The 24,767-nt window shown below is 34.9% G+C and overlaps 2 protein-coding genes and 1 long non-coding RNA gene across 5 annotated transcripts; 2 read left to right on the plus strand and 1 right to left on the minus strand.

Annotated features, from left to right (window-relative positions):
- The first annotated feature begins 2,122 nt into the window (after positions 1 to 2,122).
- Positions 2,123 to 16,169, plus strand: LOC140975846 (dynamin-2A-like). The gene is made up of 22 exons (XM_073439775.1): positions 2,123 to 2,423; positions 3,976 to 4,026; positions 4,136 to 4,256; positions 4,351 to 4,440; positions 4,744 to 4,805; positions 4,987 to 5,101; positions 5,211 to 5,553; positions 7,611 to 7,758; positions 8,765 to 8,866; positions 8,970 to 9,089; positions 9,501 to 9,584; positions 9,674 to 9,801; positions 12,183 to 12,267; positions 12,482 to 12,626; positions 13,304 to 13,353; positions 13,455 to 13,511; positions 13,985 to 14,132; positions 14,218 to 14,366; positions 14,549 to 14,662; positions 14,729 to 14,796; positions 15,001 to 15,173; positions 15,699 to 16,169. The coding sequence occupies exons 1-22, from the start codon at positions 2,274 to 2,276 to the stop codon at positions 15,923 to 15,925; spliced, it is 2,730 nt and encodes a 909-aa protein (XP_073295876.1). The 5' UTR covers positions 2,123 to 2,273; the 3' UTR covers positions 15,926 to 16,169.
- A 715-nt stretch (positions 16,170 to 16,884) lies between these two features.
- On the plus strand, positions 16,885 to 19,432 carry LOC140975056 (uncharacterized). Of its 2 annotated transcripts, none has more exons than XR_012174898.1 (3): positions 16,885 to 16,991; positions 17,071 to 17,627; positions 17,783 to 18,348. It is a non-coding gene; the product is annotated as an uncharacterized lncRNA (long non-coding RNA). The 2 variants fall into 2 exon arrangements; XR_012174899.1 differs by lacking the exon at positions 16,885 to 16,991 and adding an exon at positions 19,343 to 19,432 and having other exon boundaries at positions 17,489 to 17,627; positions 17,783 to 19,145.
- On the minus strand, positions 17,374 to 19,420 carry LOC140975055 (uncharacterized). 2 transcript variants are annotated; one of them, XM_073438547.1, is made up of 6 exons: positions 19,335 to 19,420; positions 18,912 to 18,994; positions 18,156 to 18,278; positions 17,781 to 18,005; positions 17,591 to 17,702; positions 17,374 to 17,485 (listed from the first exon to the last, which is right to left on the minus strand). In XM_073438547.1, the coding sequence occupies exons 2-5, from the start codon at positions 18,990 to 18,992 to the stop codon at positions 17,691 to 17,693; spliced, it is 441 nt and encodes a 146-aa protein (XP_073294648.1). In that variant the 5' UTR covers positions 18,993 to 18,994; positions 19,335 to 19,420; the 3' UTR covers positions 17,374 to 17,485; positions 17,591 to 17,690. The 2 variants fall into 2 exon arrangements, 1 of the variants encoding a protein (XP_073294648.1); XR_012174897.1 differs by lacking the exons at positions 17,374 to 17,485; positions 18,912 to 18,994; positions 19,335 to 19,420 and having other exon boundaries at positions 17,781 to 17,980; positions 18,156 to 18,265.
- Positions 19,433 to 24,767: the final 5,335 nt, after the last annotated feature.

The following is a 24,767-nucleotide window of genomic DNA, read 5'->3' on the forward strand; positions in this document are numbered from 1 at the left end:
TCTCCCAAAATTCCAGACTATTTATCTGCTTTGAGTCCAGAGGCCTTGCTTACTAAGTTCAAGGAGACCTTTGATTTTCATATGCCTGAGTCTTTTGGGCCATAGCTCTGTTTGATGCTTGATAGGTGCAGCCATGTTTGCCTCCATTGAAATAGTATATTCTAGCAAGACATAGAGTTCTTCTTTTAAAATTCCTTTCATAAACACTAAATATCTTTTACAACCTTCAATGTATAATTTTGAGCATTGTAGCTAAATTCCTTTTGATCCAGTACTCCTAAAGAGATCAAATTTATATTTAGGTCAAGGATGAATCCTACTTCATTGATAATATCCACTGATCCATCCCACATCCTCAACTTTACTGAACCCATATCATGAATCTTACAATATTCATTGTTTCCCATCAAGACTTTGTTTCACTTCTTTGAAATCCAAGAACCAATCTCTTCTTGGAGACATATGATATGTACAATCAGAATCCATAATCCATTCATCCTTTGGGTCATCGGTGGACATTGTTAGGACCTCCGATTCTTTTTATCCTTCTAGCACATTTGCTACATGACTTGTTGGATTTGTATCTTGCTTTTGATTAACTTTGCTTTGAGGGCAACTTATCCTAAAATGGCCTTATTTCTTACAAATTTATCAAGTTTTCCAGGATCTTGATTTAGATCTAGACTGTTTCCTGGCTCTGTATCCATAATCTTTTCTTTCAGCATATCTGCCTACCTCTAACATTTAGTCCTTCACTGACATATTTATATTGTTTTCCTGTTGCCCTAAGATCCAATTCCTTCGAGTAAGCAACACCCACGACTTCTTCAAGGGTGATAGTGCCTCTTCCATACTTGAGAGTATCCCTTAGTTGATCGTACTATTTCGGCGAAGAATTCAATAGGAATATAGCCTGATCTTCTTCATCAATGAACACTTCTATGTTCTCTAAATTAGAGAGCAACTTGGTAAATTCATCAATGTTTTCATCTATGGTCTTGTTCTCATCCATCTTAAGTCCACAGATAAATTCTATTGGGCAGAGCCTTTGTCATATACAATTGTTCTAACTTATTCCATGATTTCTTCTTCACAATTTTCCTAAGGATTTGATCGCTTAAACTGAGAACAATAGTATTTCTTGCATTCTTTAAGATCTCACATTTGTTTGTAATGGTGTTTGGCATATTCGATTCACCCTTGAGAGGATCATCCAGCCTTAATTCTCAGATGAGCCATCATCTTTTCTCTCCATGGATTGAAATCATTTCTCCACCTCGAATCTTGATATCGACATATTGATATTTGCCCCTAACCAGTAGACTTTCCTCAAGGAATCAACTCAAGACTTCGCTCAGAGATCGAACACCTCTAGAACAACTAAGTCAAGATCCTTCAACAATAAATGAACATGGCTCTGGTACCACTTTGTTATATTTAGTTACCAAATAATCCACGAAAGAAAGCACACACGATTTATGTGGAAATAATAGAACTCCAAGACATCAATTTTACTTGGTTCGGATTATGACCAATCCTACATCGAAGGTTATGATAATCACCCAATTGAATCCACTAATAAAATGAGTTACAGACACATTCAATTCTCACAGAGATTACAACAAGATCCTACACCATATATATGAGAGAATTTATAGTGTGCATCCTCATTTGAAATTTATATATTTCGTATTCAAATAATTATATCCTAAATTTTATTACATTTAAAGCGTATTTCAATCCACTTCATACTAAGGTGGATTTCAAATACCACAAAAGCTCCGATAAGATCGTCTGATAATTCAATTTTGTGAGACGAATCTCCTATCTAACATAACCAATGAAAAAAATATTACTTTTCATTTTATGTATGTACCAAGTTAATCGATGCCACAAATATATATTCGTAAGACCGTTTTACATGAGTCATTCTCAAATACACCTAAGTTCGCAAAATCAAAATTAAATATCTGTTTTCAAATCAAATTAATCGATTCGATCCAAGCCGTACTTAATAAAATATATATAAAAACTTATTTAATTTCATCATGAGGTAAATCTACCTTAATTAAATACATTTTAGTTTAAAAAAGCTCCCTTCCATATCTAGGATCTGTTACTTGTTACTAATTTTGAAAAGAAAGTTCAAAATTTCGAATATAACCGGCCCCTTCCCCTCCCTCCCCTCCCCTGGAAGCCCTAAATCCACAATATTCAAACGCATTCGTACCTCAATTCTACCATTGGATCTCCATTTCTTGTTGATCCAATCGATGGAGGCGATCGAGGAGTTGTCCAAGCTTTCCGATTCCATGCGCCAGGCCGCGGGCCTGCTTGCCGACGAAGATATTGACGAAAACTCATCTTCTGCTTTCTCTAAACGCACCTCCACTTTTCTCGATGTTGTTACTCTCGGAAGCACTGTGAGTTCATTATTCCCACCTTTGATTCATCGTTATTTCTTTTCAATGTCTTTGATTGACTGGTGCTGTTAGATCTCACGAGCTAGCTTAGTTTTGGATCTACAAGTTCATTCTAATCATCTGGAATGTGAGTTGGCGTTATTTTTCATGTGATTCTTGATAACCATTTTATTCCACGTCCGAATGCAGTTTTAGGTTCACTAATTATGAATTAGGAATAATGAGGCGACCATTATTTATTTGTCAATTTGTGGTTAGGTAGAATGGGTTCGTTATGGATTATGTGGTTTTGGTTTGCTATATTAAGGTGTGATTGTGCATGTCGGTGTTCTTTGTATGTTGTTGGTTCAGTGCTTAGCCTTTACCATGAATATGTAATATGAAGTTTGTCACAATGGTATGAGGTGAGAGGCCTGGCCCAGAAGAATAGATCAATAGACATTTTGTTTATATTCTGATTTTGTCTATATGTCAGTTCACTGAATGAAGCACATATAAACCAACAGTGGTTGTCATTTGTGTTATAGTCCCTTGAAATGATAAGTATTTACTGAGCATCAGCCTCTTTTCTATCGAAGCTACTTTTCCACGATTCATAATATTCAGGTTCACACCTTTAAAGTTAGAATCCTTTGGTCTGTTGTTTTACCAATTTTTTCCTACTCTCTTTTGGCATTGCTTGTATATTTTGAACCTCTTAAGTTGGTATGTTTTATTTTTGGTGTCCTTATCAAATTCTAAAGCTGACAAATATTGGCCTAGTTTCCAGTGAGTTTCTTGACTTGTCCTCTTTTAGAGCTAGGTGCATTCTATCAAAGACAAGTAAATAGCAATTGAAAAGAAAAAAAAAATTCTCTTTTCTCAAGGAAATCACTTCTTATCTAAGGAAAATGAGCACTTCCTTGATTATTAAGCATGATATAAACAACAATATTGAGGATTAATAAGCATGGTACCAATTGTTAGCTTGGATTTCACTTATTTAACGTGGATTATATCTTCGGGTCCAGTATTGAAGGGCGCTGAAACCATTGTCGGAGAGGCATAGGGATATGGAGAGGCAGAGAGATATACCAAATAATTCATGTTTCATGTCTTTCTATTGTATGACTACCATGCTACGTGTCTTTCTGTTGTATCAGCTCCTGAGGGCTTGAGATTGGGAAATAGTTGTGAATTGTGAGTTTGTCTGCCGGGATCTGATATTCTGAAGTGATGAATCATTGATTGATAGACTTGTACTTCGCTGGATCATAAAAATTTGCTGGAACTTACCTGACCAAGTGTATCAGGAAATAATGATATTCTATTAATGGCATACCTGTATTTAAATCATTTTCTGTGCCATCCTGTTTGAATATTTTGACAATCGATAACAGATATCGGATCTTTGCTGGTGTTGCTCCAGAATTATGCATTTTTAGAATCTGCATCTGAGTGAGCATCTTTCGTAAAATTATATGCGCAGGAATTACTTAATAGAACTATTTTTTTATCTGTATCATAATCTTGTAAATTAATAATATAGTTTGATGTTGAACAATTACTTCAGGGTGCAGGTAAGTCTGCTGTGTTGAATAGTCTAATCGGGCATCCTGCACTGGTAAGTATTTCTAGTTTGTTGATCCTTGATTTTTTTTTATCATGCAGTATGCACCCTCAATTATTTCTGTGTGAACCATATTTCATGTGTTTAACCTTCAATTTTTCAGCCAACTGGCGAAGGTGGTGCCACACGTGCTCCGATATGTGTTGATTTAATAAGGGATAACTCTCTAAGCAGCAAATCCATAGTGTTGCATGTTGACAACAACTCTCAACAAGTTTCTGCTAGTAGGCCCTCTAACTGAACTTTAGCATATATCATATTTGTATAAGCATCAATTAGCTCTTATATGTTTCTTCTTCTTTCTTTGTTCCATCATAGGTGGTCTTCGGCATTCATTACAGGACAGGTTGAGCAAAATTTCGGGCAAGAGTCGTGATGAGATATACTTGAAGCTCCGAACAAGCACAGGTGCATTTGAACTAATAATTTCTTTGCTTAAATTTTTTTACAGAACTGTAGGTGGCTTTTTTATGCTGTTTCCTGCATCTGGTTATCCAGTTGTACAATTTACTTTTTATTTTAACTGTTGCTAGCAGTGAATTGGCTAAACATGCCCATTCTGCCCAACACATTAAGCTTCCGAGACAAGTTACTTATTTTCATCTTCACCTTTTCTCAAAGCATTCAAACGTTTGTTTTTCTGACAAAAATGTTCACTAAATTGCTTTATATGTTCATTACCATCTTGTTCTTTGTCACATTGTTTTGCAGCTCCATCATTAAAACTGATTGATTTGCCTGGGGTGGATAAAGGAAGTCTTGATTATGCATTGGTGAGAGTTTCTAAGGAGATTTTAATGCTTGAAAATGCATATGTAATTGTACTTCATATTGAATCTTGGTTTTATACTTATGTTCTGCTTTTTGCATATTGCCTGAATCAGAATAAGAATTCATAACCTGACACTTGGTTGTAATTTAATTCAATGGTCTGATGGATTGTTTTTGTCACAGGGTCGATATGCTGAACACAATGATGCAATATTGGTGGTTGTCATTCCTGCTTCCCAAGCTCCAGAAGTTGCATCAGCAAAAGCCATTAGAATGGCGAAGGAGCTTGATGGAGAATGTAGGTTACATTCATTTGTCAAGTGTGAATTTCTAAAGAGATTCTGATGTCGTAGCGTATTTGTTAAAATTCTCTATGTAAACTTGTCTAACTTTTTTTTGTTTATTAGGTACAAGAACTGTTGGTGTTATTAGTAAGATAGATCAGGTTGCTTCAGAAACAAAAATTCTTGCTGCTGTAAAAGCTCTTTTACTAAATCAGGGGCCACGAAGTACAGCTGACATCCCTTGGGTTGCTTTAATTGGACAATCTGTCTCCATAGCATCAGCTCAATCGGGAAGCGTCGGAGCTGACAGCTCTTTGGAAACTGCGTGGCAAGCTGAGAATGAGAGTTTGAAATCTATTCTTACAGGAGCCCCGGAGAGCAAGCTTGGGAGACTAGCCTTGGTAGAAACTCTTGCTCAGCAGATCCGAAACCGTATGAAAGTCAGGCTTCCAAGTCTCCTCTCTGGGTATACTCTTTCTTCAAGTTACTTATATTTTCAACTGTGCTCATCCATTTGGAAGGGATTGTTTCTTTCCATAATCTCTAACCATGGTATTACTCTTATACTTGTTTTTCTTTTAAACATTATTTATGCTGCATTTCTTGGGAAAGATGATATTTGATATCCTTGGGAAATTGTCATTTGAATACCTTTGTAGATTATGAATTGAGTCTGAAGAAACATGGCATTTTGATAAGAATAAAAAATTGTTCATAATTATTATGTATGAAATAGGAGGATAATACATCCTTGTGATCAATCTCTCCAAAAAGTCTCTGAAGTTCAACCCAATTGGAGTGCCTCCTCGTTTCCAGATCCCTTTTAGTTGCTGCTATCACCAACTTCAATTTTGTTGAATTTTTCCTTCCCAAACATTGATTTTTCACAAGTGTTACTGGTCATAATAAAATGAAAACCATATTCCTCCAAGATCTTACACCATTTAGATATTGTGATTAAGCAAGAGAAAAATGCTATCACTGGATTCTCATTGCCACTCTTCTTAGGTAAAGATATATAATGTGTTGTGATAAAGCATGTTTTGTTTGGTAAAATTTTAATGAGCATGATAAATTTTACGTTTTATGTTGTTGAGACAAAAATACCCTAAACTAACATTGATGACAATTTGGTATATAAAATAATATTTGTAGCAGTGTTTTCAAAACCGTATGTTCAGCTGTTAAGAAATAAATATTTTATAAAATTTTAAATTCTGTATTTATCTAACAATTTATTTTTTTAATAAAAATTAATATGATTTTGCATTTTATTTCATTTTTAATATTGATTTCTAATTATTTTTTCTCTATTTTTTAATTTTATTTAGTTTCATCGTGTAATTATTTATGTAATGTGTGTGCAAATAAAAAAATATAAACCATCAAAGAATAGAGTTCAAATCATGTAGGTTCTAACCTTCAAAACTCATAAATTTCAATTCAATTTATATATCAACTATTTGATAAAATTCAGATTCTTGAACTAAGTTAATGCTCAAAAACATAATTTTTTAATAAAAATTTCTGAACGACCGATACAGAATGTTAAAAAAAATTAATTCTTTGACAAATCATTTCTTTGTATTAAAGTTATCGTAAAATGATAATTTAATCCCATCTAATTATGCTTCCCAACAAATTTATACTAAATTATATTGATTACATAATTAAAATATTATCATCATTAATTAATCTTTTTATATTAAAAAAATATCCAATAATTGGCCCAAAATCATAAAATGAAGGTAAAATAGATTACATGACAGACGTGTATTTTAAATTCTTTCGTGGGTAAATTTGTAATTTATGTTATATTTTAAGAAGTAGATTGTGAATCTTTCTAAAAGAAAATGATGCCTTTTCAACCAAGTAGGGTTTTTTTTACACGGGCTTCATGATTAATTGGGCCCATAAAAATAAGACAAACATGGGTTTAACAATTTATCCTTCACCTATCACTCACACCAAACATAGCCTTAGAGTACACCAACTCGGGAGTATCCTTGAGTAAGTTGTGTGTCGTGGTATACCATGAGTATTCAAACTCGTTAACAACCCAAACTAAAACTTTTAACCTGGGAGGTTATGCCTTGCCAGGTTTCCAAATAAGGGGGTAAAGATCTCCACATAGTAAAAATTTGGCTAGAGACAAATATGTGTGGATGATTATTTTTTATGGACTGGTCATAAGGCTAATTAACCTGAAGTTGTTAGTTTCAAATGAACCAGAATTCCTAGGTATAAGGGAGATGTAGGTCTCATTTGTGATGTTAATGATTCCATAGAAGTACAAAATTCACATCTTACCTCTGTTATATCTCTTATAAGATCCCAGCATTCTTGAGAAAACTTAAATTTATTAGGAATTTTCAGTGCTGTAAGTTTTGTCAGATGCGTAAAAATTATTTTGTTAATGATGTCGGATACTTTTAAACTGATCCTTATTCTCCCAGTCTACTTACAGTATCTAGAACCTATATTTGATTTGTCGATTATATTTTTAATTAACTACTCCTTCAGGCTTCAGGGTAAGTCCCAAACAGTAGAGGATGAGCTTTTCAGACTCGGTGCACAGATGGTTCAGAGTTCGGAGGGTACAAAAGCATTAGCACTGGAGCTTTGCCGTGAATTTGAAGACAAGTTTCTTCAACACATTTCTACTGGAGAGGTGAGATATGGAAATAAGCTCTATCATTATCATGCAAACAAATGTGAAGGTGATTATTGTAAAAGGTGCCATTTTTACCTAGTGTTGGATTTGGCAGCATACTCAATCTAATTGGTAGTGATATCAGGAATTGTTGGTGTTTCTTCTCTTTTTTATTCAATTCTCTGTATCTCGAATTCATGTGACCTTGTTCTAGAACAACCCAACTAGCATAAATTACCTGGCTAATTTTATGGTGTTTTATACTTTTGTTTTCTGAAATTGTACATGTTGTAACATTTGATGCACTTGTCTTGTTGAATGGTCGTGATGTAAATTATTGACACTTGCAATCCCGATATTTCCAGGATCTTGAGAAGATTATCTCGACAGCTGGACGTTGAGATTATTGACTCATCTTAAAATAATAAAGAATCTTGAATAGTTTGTATGGATGTGGTTTAGAAATTGCTTTGTCGCACAATTCTAGGAATTCACTGGCTGTCAAATTTTGTTTTTCTCTGTCTGCCCATATTTGTTTAATTTATTCTGATCTGTTCCAATATCATTAAAGAAATGATTCCTTTAAGATTGGCACTGCTGGTTTGATTTTGTTGGATTTACTTGATGAATTTCTTTTTTGGTGGTAGAGTGCTTATTAAATGGATGTTCCTTTTTCTACCTGCAAATTGGGTAATTTAAACTAGGATTTTGCGACATATTGAAGAGATTGTTACCCTTTTTTCCCCTTGTTATTGCATTCTGAGGAAACAAATAGAATTCAGATCTTTTATGCATTTTCTCGTTCTCCATGATATAGTGCTTGTTTAATTGTGCACTTCCATTTGTTTATGTCTGATGCTTGCATCCACATTTCACTTGTATCATCATTACCCTTCATTGAAACAATCTTTTGGACATTATTTTTTATATTATCATGCAACTGTATATTTATGGGAGATGATGTGAGCAGCATAAGTATGTTTTTACTTTGCTAAGATTATAAATAACATCACTTTTCTTCCAGGGTGGTGGGTGGAAAGTTGTTGCTAGCTTTGAAGGAAATTTCCCCAATAGGATCAAGCAGCTTCCACTAGATAGACATTTTGACATAAATAATGTGAAGAGGGTATGTGTTGTCTTACTTTGCTGCATGATCTCTAGGTATCTAATTTGAGCCATAATCCCTATTTTGCATGCTTACTGGGATGATTTTTTTTAATTGGTTCCAGATTGTTCTTGAAGCAGATGGTTATCAACCGTATCTTATATCTCCTGAGAAAGGGTTGAGGTCTTTAATCAAGGGTGTTCTGGAGCTTGCAAAAGAACCTTCACGTCTTTGTGTTGATGAGGTGAACTAGTGTTGTCTTTTGTTTCCTTTCTCAGGTTATGTTGTTTAATTAAATGTTTCCCTTGGATAGTTTCTGCTACATGTATTTGATCTTTTTTCCTAATCAGTTATCTTAACATGAAATACCCTCCTATTTATATTTTCCCGATTCTTACTATTGCAATGATCTAGTCAAGTAATTTAACTTCAATTTGATCTGCAAGTGAGATCGATGAATCCCAATGACTAAATTTTCAGGTTTGTTACAAGCAATGACTCCTACAATGTGGTCCCTTACCTTCATTTTTCTTTGGTCCATGTTTCTGATCTAGAGCAATTTTCATTCCTTTTCATGCAGTAAGAAATCCTGCTTCTTCCAGTTGTGCATTGTTTTGTTCTAATGCTAGGTTATACATTAAAAATCTTTGAATAGGTGCACCGGGTACTCGTCGATATTGTCTCAGCTGCTGCAAATGCGACTTCAGGCCTTGGACGATATCCTCCATTTAAGCGAGAGGTAAACATGACTTGTGATTTTAAAATGCATCACAAAATTCAGATATATTTTGTTAGTTCTTGATGGAATATATACTGTTATTAACATAGGTTGTAACAATTGCCATAACCGCATTGGAAGGATTCAAGAATGAAGCAAGAAATATGGTTGTTGCTCTTGTTGACATGGAACGGGCATTTGTTCCTCCACAGCATTTTATTCGTTTGGTGCAGAGGCGGTACGTTCAATGGCTGGTCATGCATTGGAAATTCCCCTTCCCTACCCCTTTAGTAATTTTTAGACGTTGAAACTTTCTTACGTCGCTTGTCAAACACATTGTATCTTTGTGAGCTCTTTTGACCCCAGTTTTTTGTTTGATGTGTCAATGTCGGCCTAAAAGCTTCCCACTTTTGTTAGCTGATTCAGGGATATCCTTACTGTTAGGAACTAAATTTTCGATCGATTCAAAGTAAAAAGTATAACAATAATCCGAGTGAAACACTCAGCCAAAGGATTAAATCCTTTACAAAATACCTTAGCTCAAGCTAGTAACTCACTAAACTGTAAAAACGTGAATGAATATCTCCTAACAAACTCCTGTATTTAATCCCTCTCTCCCAATCTAGATTCTTCCGGTTATTTCGAGATATAGGAGGCTCGGGCCTCCTCTGGCCTATTTGGTCTTGGCCCACTATAAGGCCTGGGCCTCTCTGATTTTGGGCCTGACTTTGGACCTCCTTCCTGTGCTTTCTCGGTCCGACACAAGTGGGACCATAACAATACCGTCTTCTTGAAAATAAGTCTTGTCCTCAAGACTGAAACTTGAACTTTCATTGTCTACGATATCAACGTCCATAGCAGCTCTAATCCTTAAACTGGGAACTTTTAAGCCACCGACCTGGCCAAACCTTTTAACAAAAGTATTGACCACTTCGGTTGTCAATAATTGAGCTGGAAGTTGGATTCCTGGTGATAATGCTGTCTTTCCACTTTCCAGTATGTAAAGTCTCATCAATATTAGTCATACCCCAGTACAATGTTCAGAATGCGAGGGTTATTGACCCAGCTCGTAGACCTCCAAAAATCGGACAAACCCCAGCTGGAACCTTGAATTTATCTTTGATAGACTGGATGGTCGGGGTGAAACAGGATAGTAAGCGACATATCAATTTATTAATCTTAACTCAACTCTAAACTCGCCACATAACCAGTTCGATGTATCTTGATTCCCATCTTCTCCTTTGACACTGTTTATATTCCCTCAATTAAAAATTTTGAGATACAGTTTCGCCTAACACCCATATACTCTGTTATCATAATGAGAATACTAGCATGTTTTCTGATGTGTGAATCCTTCCAACCCACATAAAAAACAATTAACCGAAAACCAAGGTCTCTGAATAGATTACCAAAATTCAGAAAATCAAACTGATACTCTTTAACCCTTGTAGAAATGTTCAGTATGGTTAGATTCCTTTGAGTCAAAATCAAGAATCTCAAAACATATTTCCAAGAAAATAAAGCTGCTAGGTAGATCCCACCACTCCAGGGTCCCTATATCTAGCATGATTACGTATTTAACATCAGCATGGATTAGGTCCTTAGCTTTGTTCATACATAACAACAGCCCCAATTTATTTGATCTCCGCATCTGCTGCTCCTTCACCCCTATTTACGATTTTGTCAATTTGCATCCCCCATTCCTTGCTGGCTTCAATGACCACACCCACAACTACCAATGGGGCAGAACTTTTTCGACCTATCCTGCCGGATGCAACCTTTGGACCTTAATTTCTGAGCTTAGAACTAATTCTGGAACAGTAAATCTTATAATATAGGTAACGACTTTATCATTAACTTCAAAATGAGCCTAACCATGGGGTGGCAGATTCAATTGTACGGAGAATATCATGCTTGGTCATAAATACGAGCCTAGCCATGGGGCTAGCATGTGGGGGTATATAATACGCGAATGAGAAGTTCAAATTGAGTCAGACCCAAGGCCATGAGCTTAACATGGTATCAGAGACCAATCTCACTTTTATGTGTTAGACTATCCTTATGGGTCACCTCTAATGTTTTGTAAACTTCACGTTCTAATTGTTTTATTCCTGGGTGCGAGAAGGGTGTGTTAGACCACATCGACAAGATTAAGTTCTTGAGAGTTGTATATATGGATTTGGACAATCTTTTCCCCTTGAGCTAGTTTTTGGGATGATGCTAGGTTCAAATCCATGATCTTAACATGATATCAGAGCACAAACCTACCTTTATGTATTGGACTGCTGTTAAGATCATGAGTTTGAGCGTAACTCCACCCAAAAAGTTAGTTCAGGGGAGATGATTGTCCAAGTCCTTATATACAACTTCTAAGAACTTAATGCAGCCGATGCGAGACATCTAACACACCCTCACGCCTCGGAACGAACAACTAGAGCGTGAAGTTTACAAGACATTAATTGGCGGGTCTGGGCTCTAATACTATATTAAGATCATGGACTTGAACTTAAGTTCACCCCAAAAACTAGCTCAAAAGGATATAATTGTCCAAATCCATATATATAACTCCCAAGAATTTGGTACGACAAATGTGAGACATCTAAAATATTTTTTTCACAGAATGGATCGACAAAGACGGGAGGAGGAGCTTAAAGGCCGGTCATCAAAAAAAGCATCTGAGGCTGAATCGTCCATATTGAATAGGGTACATTGTATATTTTGTTTATTTATTATTTATTATTTCACGCATGAAATTTCACAAATGCCTGAGATTGGTCTTTTTCATCGTATTTTCATTGTAATTTGTAACGTCATGCCAACTGCCATGTGTTCACAGTTCCACTGAAGAAGTTTACTTTTTATAATCTTAGAATTTGTTATTAGTGTGCTCCTCTGAGTGTCTTGAGTGCTTGACTCAGGCTACTAGTCCACAAACTGTAAGTCAACAAAGTGGGGGGAACTTAAAATCTATGAAAGATAAGCCCAATCAGCAAGACAAAGATAAAGATACACAACAAGCGTCTGCCTTGAAGACAGCAGGGCCTGAAGGAGAAATAACAGCAGGTTCATGTTAACAGTTACCTCTTTGTTTTTATTGACCTTAAAGACCTGTTGTTTCCTTATTTGAAGTTTATTTTGTATAATATGAAAGAAGTTGTATTTTGTCTTTCTTTATCTACTCAATCTATAGGTGGTTCTGTGTTTATGTTCAACTAGTTGTATGTTCTGCATGATTGTAGTTCTGAACTGTTCTTGTTTGTCATTTTATAAAGTTTCAGCCCAATGCTGCAAATTGACCCGGAGTATTTGTGTTGAATTTGAACATTTTTTGAAAGATAAATTCTGCGAGAACTGATGGTAAAATCGAGTAAGAATCAGTTTGATGAATTGAGGTTGGCAGAAGCCTGCCATTTGCATTTTCGGCAAAATTCCAACCTGAGAAACAGGTCATAAATCACTGAAGCCACAATTGATCCCATGAACGCCATGAATAAGCTAGTTTTTGTTTCAACCCCTGTGAGCCACCTGGAGGAGGTTTAAGTTGCGGATGGTTGGAAGTCAAGAACACTATTTCTATTTTGAGTTAATTTTCTTCCTAGTCTTGTTCTGTAATTTTTTTTAATCTTTCACTCCATGGTTGACAGTTACATTGTTTTGCTGCAAGCTGGTTGAATGACAATTTAGTTTGGTAGTTCTTTTTTTGGGAAAAAATTGTGGTTGACTTCTGGTCGCTTCTACAGGTTTTTTATTGAAGAAGAGTGCCAAAACCAATGGTTGGAGCAGGAGATGNTGATAATAGTACAGTGCACTTTGGTTTGTCACGGATTCTGGTTTATTCCCTTTTTATTACTGATTATCTCATTTGGTTGAATTGTCTGCATTTTGTTGCAGCTTGGATACACGAAGAAACAAGAAGAGCGTCACTTCCGAGGCGTCATTACGTTGGAGGTGTGCCCTGCATCTGATGACTGTTCGCTACCCTTTTTAGTTTTTATTTTTGAGAAAAAAACTACCAACCTTACGAATATTCCTGTTTGACGGGAATCCTCTCAGCTTTCCGTTTTGTTTTAATGTCTCGTCACTTTGTCCCATCTAGAGAAAATGGTGGCATGGACATTTGAAGATGGCAATGCTCTTATTTTTGTGTCTTCTCAATGCTTTTAGCAATAAGAGAATATTTATGGCATATTGCAAAAATAGAAATATCTGTCGTATTTTTGTTGTTTTATCTTTTGATGTACCAATAGTTCAACATATACGTTACTTGTATCGAATTTAGGGCATTTGTTGTATCTTGAATGCCATGATTTTCTTTGTATTGTATAATGTTTAGCTGTTAAAGTTTTCGATATGACTTGATATGCTTGGAAGATTGGCGTTTGAAATTTCTCCTTTGTGTATTCTTTTGCTGAAACTATCAGGAATGTAACTTGGATGAAGTCTCAGAGGAAGAGGAATCTCCTTCAAAGAGTTCAAAAGATAAAAAGGCAAATGGTCCTGATACTGGGAAAACACCCAGTCTTTTATTCAAAATAACAAACAGGGTTCAATATAAGACAGTTCTAAAAGGTATGTTATTTTACCTTTTTTTCCATAATGTATATTTTTGTTATATTTACTACCAAATTAGCTAGTAATTCTTTGATGTTTGTAGCCCATAGTGCTGTTGTTTTAAAGGCTGAGAGCATGGCAGATAAAACCGAGTGGTTGAATAAACTGAGAAATGTTGTTAGCTCTAAGGGAGGTGAAGTTAAGGGCGACTCTGCCCCTTCAATGCGGCAAAGTCTTTCTGATGGTTCACTTGTAAGTGATTCATGACCTGCCTCGGTCTTCTTGCCTTCTTCGTGCGTCTATGGTCCCAACCAATTTTAATCAATGATGATTGCTGCACGGTCTAATTTTTGCCTGCTTGATCCATTAGGATGTATTTTTCTATATCAATGGAGAGTTCTATAAACATGTTTGCTTTTGGTTGCCCCATGTAGGATACAGTGGCCAGAAGACCTGTAGATCCGGAGGAAGAACTTCGATGGATGGCTCAAGAAGTGCGTGGTTATGTTGAAGCTGTTCTTAACAGTCTGGCTGCCAACGTCCCTAAGGTCAGAATTTACTGCAACATGTTTTATCTTAGGCCCCGTTTTCATGTGTGTATCGTTTGATTTCAGGCGGTTGTTCTATGCCAAGTAGAGAAGGCAAAAGAAGACATGCTTAATAAATTGTACATTTCTGTCAGGTAAGTTTCATGTTTTGCGTCTATATATTTATTTGTTTTCGAGTTATTGATCAAATGTGAAGTTTTCTTGGAAAATTTATTTTGTCAATCTTGTTTTATTGATCAAATGATTCAAATCTATGTACGTGGATTCAACATAGTATTTTAATATTATATTTTTCATTCTTATTCTCTTATCAAGTAACGATATATATGGGATTATAGTGCCCAAAGTGCAGCAAGAATAGAAGAACTGCTCCAGGAGGACCAGAATGTGAAGCGCAGAAGAGAACGCTACCAAAAGCAATCATCTCTACTTTCCAAGCTTACTAGGCAATTGAGTATCCATGACAATCAAGCAGCTGCAGCTTCCAACATATCAAATGGCGGGGGTGCAGGTAAAGACTGTCTTTATCTCTTCTCTCTCACGATTGGCTATATATGACTTCTCAAGTTTCAACTCATATCTCTTTTGTTCGCCTGATATGATAGTTAACTGAATGAAAGACGCACTCTCATGGTGGAACTGTTTCTGTAGATGAAATCTGACATAAAGTGATAAAAATATTTTTTATGGATGAAACACTACTGTGTTGTGGAGAATACTCTTTGGAAGAGAATCCAATCAGCATGATTGGAATAATGAAATGTTCATCATTATAGAGGGTAAAACACAAAAAGTGACTGGAAAAGGGTAACAAAGTAACAATAGACACATGGAGGCATGTTATTTTCAATTTTCACACCTATTATCACGTATACTTGATCGCCGTTCCTATTTGATCATTTCAATGCAGTTGGGATCATAATGATAGCTTCTTTGTTATTATGATTAATGTTATATCATCATTATCATTATTTACATTTTGTTCATGAGTGCATTTCTCTGTCAAGTAAATTGTGCTCCTGTCTAAAATTTGCAGTGAGTAGTCCAACTGCTTCTGGTACATCAGGTGATGACTGGAGATCTGCATTTGATGCTGCTGCCAATGGTGCATCAGATTCCTACTGGGATTCTAAGTCTAATGGTCACAGTCGCCGGAGAAGTGATCCAGTCCAAAATGGTGATTTAAGCTCAGAGCCGAATTCCAGCAGTCGTCGCACACCCGTTGGAATGCCACCTACTCCATCTTCTGGACAACGCTCATAGAATTGAGATAATTTTGCTGATTGATTCTTGCTTGTTGCCGAACTGTTGCGTGTATTGTGAAACATTTTATTGAGTCCTTATCGAGTTCAAATCATGCTCTATTGTATCTATAGATCCAGTACATGCACACACCTGTGTAGATAAATATGAGGATTGATGATGTCTTCGTGGTGGATGAATTTTTGGTTGTGTATTGTCAAATGACATATTATGGGACGTTCATTATTCCATTGGGAATTTGTCACTGGTTGTATTTTATATAAGAGAAAATATGGATACACTCTTTAGTAACCTGCGAGTAATTACTCAAGCTACTGTAACCATTTTCCTGCATTTTTTTTTCCTTGTGTGATGATAGCATCATTGTTTTACTTTAGAATTATTTATTAGCATGTGTATTTTTAGACACTGCCCGATGCACGAGATGAAGAACACCAAAAGTCAGAGAAGAATCTATGGTGTTTTAACACAAGTTCTTACTATGTCGTGAGTGGATAAATATTGATAAGGTTTTAGAAACAACAATTTGATTCTTTTCAACTATCGTGGTTGGTTTAGTGGAAGAATTCTTTTGCCGAGTATCGTTGCATTTTGATTCTGATTCTTTCATACACGCCATTTTATATTTGTTTCAATTTTAAAGTTTAATTAAAATGAATTTAATTATATTTTGAGATGTATAATTTAAATGTAAAATCAATAAATTTAATCGTATTAAGAAATTTCTAGTCAAATATTCTAATTTCTCATGCATTTAGTCGATATTATATTTACGGTAAATGTCAGGCTTTGGCCTAAGAATCATCCGACGACGAGAAAATTAGAAGAAAAAATGGAGGGCTTAAATTAAATTAGATTCAAAATGACAATCACTTAAACGACGTCGTAATGGCCTCTTAGTGTTGTCTCGTTGACAGTTGATTCCGACGAAGAAAGAGCTGGCGCACGTCGGCTTATCCATGGAGAGTTGAGAAATTCAAAGACGCCAGCCAACCAGGCTCCACGCCTACGATGCACGTGCCCACTGCCAAGAACCGACGACCCCGAGCTGCGAAACAGCTTCCAGGTATCCATTAATGGAAGGAATTAATGTTAGTCGCGAATTAATCCATTCCTAAATATTGTTCGTTTGGTGCTTCGTGAAGTTCCTTCAACGAGTTTTAGCATCCTCAATTCTTGGGTAAGTGAGGAACAGAAAGCTCGCAATGTCCGTTGATGTATTTGTATGGATATCTCACACCTCGACAATTTTATTTCGAGTTGTTTTGTTTTGCTAAATTTCATCAGTTTCTTGAAATATGCTTCAAACAATGCTATCTTCAAGTATATCAATCCACATGGCAGGAATTGTTATTTACAAACTTTCCTCTATTGACAATCAATCCTATGGCAAAGCACTGGGATTCCAAGAACAAACATTTATCTAGGGATGACCTAAAACTTCGGGATATTATTACTATAAAATCAATCATCACCAACTATTTGATGCCACAAATCTTGTGATCATGACATCCAAATAATCGCTCGGCAAAAGATGGGAAAAACCAGCTTCGAAGGCTCTATTTGGGCGAATCCCCACGCCAATGGCCCTATTCACTCATTCCACACTCGGAAAGGAACTTTTGATACTCATCTTCAACCTTTGCATAATCACGAGAGTGCTCGTAGATATATGATTGATACTCGTCTTCTGAGACATGCCGTCACAAATGTCAAGTTCGACAAGGTCAAAACGAGGACGAGAAAAGTTGCATAAAATAGTTGATCACTGCAATATCTAATAATATAAAAGAAGCACCCATAAAAATTTGTACATTGAGAATCAGATAATGGCGCGGTAAAACACTACTCTTACAGCAGAATCTGGTTCACATTCGGTATCCATTGTGTCTGGATCCCTCAAGTCACTGAGAGCCGTTCTACATCTCGTGATTTTAGACATGCGGTGATGAACTCCTGACATTTGTGGTTCTTGATTTATCAGATCTCTAGCATTTCTATTTCTAGTAGCCACCATTATGCATCTGATGCAAAAGATTACTAGAGGGACCGGAACTAGAAAAGAACCAGTGGTTTTAGCCTGATGAATTGATGATAACATGGAGAAGTTTGTTGAGGTAGAAACTAACTTCTAGCGTGCATGTGCGCACACAATCGCTGATAATATTTTACTCGCAAAACACTTAAGTGAAACTTGAACCCAAAAAATGACTACAATCAAGAAGCTTACACGAAGTAAATGATGATGCGATGGCTTCATAACGATCTGATTCCATTCTCTGCCACGAAATCCCAAGTCTTGGCTTGTTTTCGACAGCTTATTTCTAAGCCATTCCCCACCTCCGAAGTGATGCTTATAAGAAAGGAGACAAAAGTACCAAACGATAACAAAGATTTCTCAAGCCAAGGAGGCAATAGCTAATCACAAAAGTCACTTGATTAAAGCATCTACTTGTTAGACCCAACTTCTAAAAGCTCGAACGATGAGATGTGAGTTGACAATAGTCTTCCACTTTCACACTCAATTCATAATGTGTAAGTTGGTGATGGGGAGCAGGGCAGAAACAAAATGTCCCGAAGTATACATGTTGGCCGGATATTGAACAACATTAAAGGAGTGCCCCAAACAAAATTCATAAAATATAAAGGTGTTTCTAACATTAGTTCGATTTCAAGGATATTTTGAACTATCCGCACTCTATTCATAACAAACCAAGTCACCGGGAAGCTAAACTCGAGATTGAGAAGTTGCAAGATATAGCATAGTAAGAATCAAATATAGCTGAACTTAAATCAAAACCAAAATATCAATTACTCTACAGATTCCACACAAACCCAACCTCTTAACTTTTATTCTCCAACTTCCTGTTAAATTATCTCAATCCCCAATAACATGAAATCAATCAATAAAAATCTCACCACTTGAGCATATGTGATGACAGGAGAAGGGACATCAAGACGATGCCTTTCAAAAAAACAAGATTACCATCCACAATATCCTTGTGAGCAGTAGAGATTTAAAGAATCGGCACCCCATACAATTCTGAAATGGAAGGCAGAGTTTCATCTCTGCAACATGTAAATAAATCACACCACAAAATATTAACAAATCAAGGTAAATGGAATTCAGCAAAATAGATTTACTGTTGACAACACAAGCTTTTCTTATCTCGATTCTTCCAAGATATCCGCTGAAGATGAAGCTTACATCTCCACAAGGGTTTCTGCTCATTTTCACAAAAAGAAGGGGTGTGTGTGTGGGGTGGAATCCAATCTTCCTACAATTTCTTAGACAACTACTGCACGCATTTCTCCTGGACAACCTCATTTAGTCCTCACTCTCATGCTTAGAACACATTATGCATTGTCATCAACCAAGAATAAGATGAACTTAGGACAGAGAGATAACCCGCGAAGATAATTTAGAGTTTCTGTCAAAAAATGCAGAGGTTTGAAGATGTTGGGCGGAAGACAAGATTGAGTAATTCCATTGACCATTGTTTGATTTCCAATCGATCAGAATCACAAAATCGCTCCACTTCCACTCTTCGAGAGAAGAGTGGAAGTGTCGGGCCTTCTTCTTCCAAAGCCCATGGGCTTTGATTACCTAATAAATAGTTCATTGACCATTGTTTGACTTCCAATCGATCAGAATCACCAAATCGCTCCACGACCTTTCTTCGAGAGAAGATTGAGTCCGATAAGTGTTTCAATATATCTGTAGGAAAGTTCGATTAGTGATTAAGGATCAGAGCTAAAAGTCATACAGTTTTTTGTTCTTACCTATCAGCGATTAAGGAATAGAGTTATAGTCTATACAGAATTCGACTTATATCAGAAAGGACGATGACTTGGAAACAAGTACGATGACTTGGCAACAAGTACATCTGCATTGATGAACGGATATCTTTTATACAAGTTACCGTTGAAGATTGAGACTATATATAAGATCAGTTGAACCAGCCAGCACCAACCAATCTTCTGACTTACAAGCAAACCAACTCTCTCCGTAAAAGTACTACAAGAAGTCAAATTAAAGAGCAAGCACACATTGATTCGTTATTTATCTGATCATATTAATGATCATATTCGTGCGTAGTATTCATCTGTTTTGTTCGTATAGTTGTGAGCAAAGAACTCTACAGCTCAAAATTTTAAGTTTCAGTTTCAACTAAGAGTTTCAGTTAAACAGTATTAAGTCTTACTACAATGGATAATTTCAAATTATTTGTAATTACCAAAGTCTTTTAGTACAAATTTTCCTTGAGGAATAGGGAGTGACATAGGACTATTAAATTCTCCGAATATCCAGAAACATCCGTGTGTTTATTTATCATTCAGTTTACCTTTCTTACTTATCCCACTAAATAGCCATTTGTTTAATCGGTTTCAGTAAGCCTACTTTCACACAGTTCACAATAACTGTCTTTCTGAGAACTCTACTGACAAAAAGAAAGTTTCAGCATTGTTAACATAATCGAAATAATTCAAAAAAAAATTTATTCACCCCCTCTAAATTTCTAGTCTCTATCCTACAACTCTTTTCGCCTTTACTTTCTCTCTATTACCATTATAATGTAATAATCATTATATGATTATTAAACAAAATTTCTGAATTGACCCATGTTGTAACACATTTTGCAACATGTTCCTCTCAGAATTTAGGTTGATATATAAAAATTTAGGAAACATCGGTCTTGAGCCATGAGACATTTTGAAACATGTTAGTGAAATTCTTATGTTTTTTTTTTGTATTTTATCCCAAGGGTTGATAAAAATTTAGGAAATTTGTTTAAAGCATAAGATAATATTCGAAACATACATTAAAATTCGAGATTAAATTTAAGATTTTTAGTTATTCTAGTAGTAATTAACTTCATAATTCTTGTAATGTTTCAATTTATATAGACATAAAGATTAAAATTATTATATATCTTATTTTTATTTTTATTTTGAAAAAAGAACTACGAAAATATATTCACAATGAATAAATGTTATAGGGGAAAAAAGGCAAATTGGTCATCTAACTTTAAATGTTTTCTCTTTGAGTCCTGTAACTTATCAAAATATTTTGTAAAATTTAATTTTAATATAGGATACTTCCTAAAAAAAATTCATTACAGTTGCAATCTTTTTTAGTTGGAGATGCTTTATAGTTTTAGTTAAATTCTCTCATTATAATAAAATATAAATATTTAATTATAATAATAAGAGATAAATAAATATCCCATTTTAAAATAGGGGTAAATTAAGAAAAATGAAATATATTTTGAAAACGAATCGAGTAGAAAACTTATTTTTGTCGTTAAATAAATAAATGTTTGGAATTCAAAGCTAATTAATAAATGTCAATTTCAGCTAATAAATGTCCCTCTACTTGTTATTCTCACGTTCTGTAGTCCATTCAGCTGTTGTTATCATTGTCATATTCAAACTAAAGACGCAACACACTTTTCCAGGGAAGACGCGATCTTCGTGATACAGAACAATAAATCTAGAGTTTCACAAAAATAAAAATATAATATTTTTAAACATTATTCATATGCAACAAAAAATTACACTCTTATTTTAAAAATTAGAATAATTATCTTAGTATGATTGTTTCAAAATTGTAGTTATTTTAAATCATTTATCCAATAAAATTAAAAGCTGCCCAGAAAAGTAGATTATAATATATTTTTCTTATTAAAATGTATTTTTATATGACTATCTCAAATAATTTGGAAAAAAATAAAGCAAAAAAATTGTAGAACCCGAACAATAAGAATTAAAATAAAAACTTAAAAAAAGATAATGTTAAATTGTTTCATAATTTTATAACTAAAAAATATAGCTATATAAAAAAAAAAGGTCTCTTGTGAGAAGGTCTCAAGAATTTTTATATGTGAGACGGTCAACCCTACTGATATTCACAATAAAAAGTAATACTCTTAGCATAAAAAATAATACTTTTTCATGGATGGCCCAAATAAAATATCCATCTCACAAAATACGACCTGCAATCTTAGTTGGAGATGCTTTATAGCTTTAGTTAAATTCCCTCATTATAATAAAATATAAATATTTAATTATAATAATAAGAGATAAATAAATATCCCATTTCAAAATAGGGGTAAATTAAGAAAAAGGAAATATATTTTAAAAACGAATCGAGTAGAAAACTTATTTTCTACTCATTTTTGTTGTTAAATAAATAAATATTCACTACAAAAAAACGTTTGGAAAAGCGACGGTTTTTTAAAAACCGTTGCTACTATAGCGACAGTTTTTGTTAAACCGTCGCTTTATTAGCGACAGATGTATATAAACCGTCGCACACAAATATTAGCGACGGTTTTTATATTCTGTCGCTAAGTTAGCGACCGTTTGTCGCTCATATAGCGACGGTGTCTTATACACCGTCGCTATTGTAGCGACGGTTTTTTATAAAACCGTCGTCGACAAAAGTAAGCGACAGTTTATAAAAAACGGTCGCTATTATAGCGACAGTTTTACAACAACCGTCGCTATATTAGCGACAGATTATTAAAAACCGTCGCTATTTTGTGCGTCAGATTTTATACCCGTCGTCATGTGCGACGGTATAATAAAAACCCGTCGCAATATTTGCCGACAGTTACTATTTTCCGTCGCCGTTATACTCTAACCGTCGCCGATCGTTTGTCACATATCGTCGCTACTGGCGACGGTTTGTCAAAATAGCCGCTAAAGGCGACAGTTTCACCGTCGCTAATGGCCACGGTTTATAATAAATGTCCCTCTGCTTGTTATTATCACGTTCTGTAGTCCAATTCAGCTGTTGTTTTCATTGTCATATTCAAACTAAAGACACAAAGTATTAAAATAAAAACTTAAAAAAAATAATGTTGAATTGTTTCATTATTTTATAACTAAAATCTAGCTATATAAAAGAGTAGGTCGACGATCTCACGAATCTTTATATGTTGGACAAGTCAACCCTATTGATATTCACAATAAAAAGTAATACTTTTAGCATAAAAAGTAATATTTTTACATTGATGATCCAAATAAGATATCTGACTCACAAAATACGACCTGTGAGACCTTCTCACACGAATTTTTGCCTATATAAAATAAAGATAATTATTTATCGTCTCCTTTATTTTGATTTCATGGTAACATATATATGATTTAGATAATCGAATTTATACAATGTAATTTGCTTTAAATTGTCTTAGAATTTCGAAAGGAATTTTTGTTGACAATATGTTTCTTGCTTATTCTTCTTAATATTGTCATTTCTTCTTATATTGATAAGACAATTGATAGTTGCTTTTAGAAATAAAAAAATTCATGTATTATGATTTACGAACTAATTACTTATATTATCAACTTATCTGGTTTTTTAATGAAATAAATAATAAAATCATATATCTGGTTTTTTTTTAATGAAATAAATAATAAAATCATATACATATCCGAAAACCTTAAGGTTTCTGAGTAGGTTACCAAAATTCAGAAAATCAAACTGATACTCTTTAAAATTCAAACTGATACTCTTTAACCCACCTTTTGTAGAAATGTACAGTATGGTTAGAATCCTTTGAGTCAAAATCGAGAATCTCAAAACACATTTCCAATAAAATAAAGCTGCCCCAATTTATTTACGTATAGGTACGTAGGTCTCTATATATATCTACGTATTTAACATTGATGGAGGCATCTCATCTCTGCCAGCATAACAGTCGTTGGCTATACTAGTATCAACAGAGGATATATCAAAAGGAAAGCCACAGCAATGTGATGCACTTTGTCTCCATCTCTCGTGCTTTCTTGCCTCAATGCTGTTGCAGCACCTGAATCATGCATGGCACTTCTCCAAAAGAGCTACAGCAAGTTCTAAATCAGAAACCTGATGGGGGAGGAACTTGAGAACGGACTTGTACCCACAGACAGTTACCAGGGAATAAAGTACGATACATATAGGTTTGAGTAGCTCGAGAATTTCATCAGAGGTGACCCCTAATTCGGCAGTTCTTGTGCGAACAATTGACATCAGACCCTATTTACGATCGTAAATCTATCTTGTTGTTTAATATGCCAAATGTTAATGTATTTTGGGACATGGTCACATGTCCACCATCGAGACGACAGATATCATTGGTCATACGCGAAATACGTTATGTCTTTTGTAAATTTCAAAAGGTTGGTCATGTTTTGATTTCTGCATACGGGATAAAAGCTAACATATCCCCCGATATCCAATATGAAATCGGCAAAGCTGGCATCCGGATGATTTGGTTGAGTGAATGTAAGTATGTGTGTTTATATACGTGTCTTCTTTTTTTTTTTAAAAAAAATCATTTAGGTCATAAAAATTATATTCCTCTGCGTCTTCATCCTTTGTTTGTGTAATGATTATTTCCCGATGAGCACACGGAATTTGCAATTAAATCCAAACTTTATTTTCAATTACTTATATTTAAGTCCAGGTCTTGGTTTTTCACTTGTTGCATTTACTGTACATGCGTAAGTAGTCACATATTTGCGCTAAATGTTGGATAAACAACACGCAAGTTTCAAATCTACGACCAATTTATTTTCAAGTTCTGAAATAAAAAAAAAAAATTTATATTCCTCTGCGTCTTCATCATTTGTTTGTGTAATGATTATATTTCTCGGTTTTTGACTTGGTTCATTTACTGTACTCACATGATATTTAAGTCAGCTGATATCCTGCTTTGATGGGCTCATATTAATAAGAAGGAAGGGTTTAAATGAAAGGTTGGAACACATGAAACATTGTCTAAGGTCATTTCTTGATTGGAAAATAATGTTCCTGTAGTTGTGATTTTGATGCAGAAGACCTATTGGGTAGATT

Source organism: Primulina huaijiensis, chromosome 4, assembly GCF_012295235.1.
Source record: "Primulina huaijiensis isolate GDHJ02 chromosome 4, ASM1229523v2, whole genome shotgun sequence".
In the NCBI taxonomy this organism is placed as follows: Eukaryota; Viridiplantae; Streptophyta; class Magnoliopsida; order Lamiales; family Gesneriaceae; genus Primulina; species Primulina huaijiensis.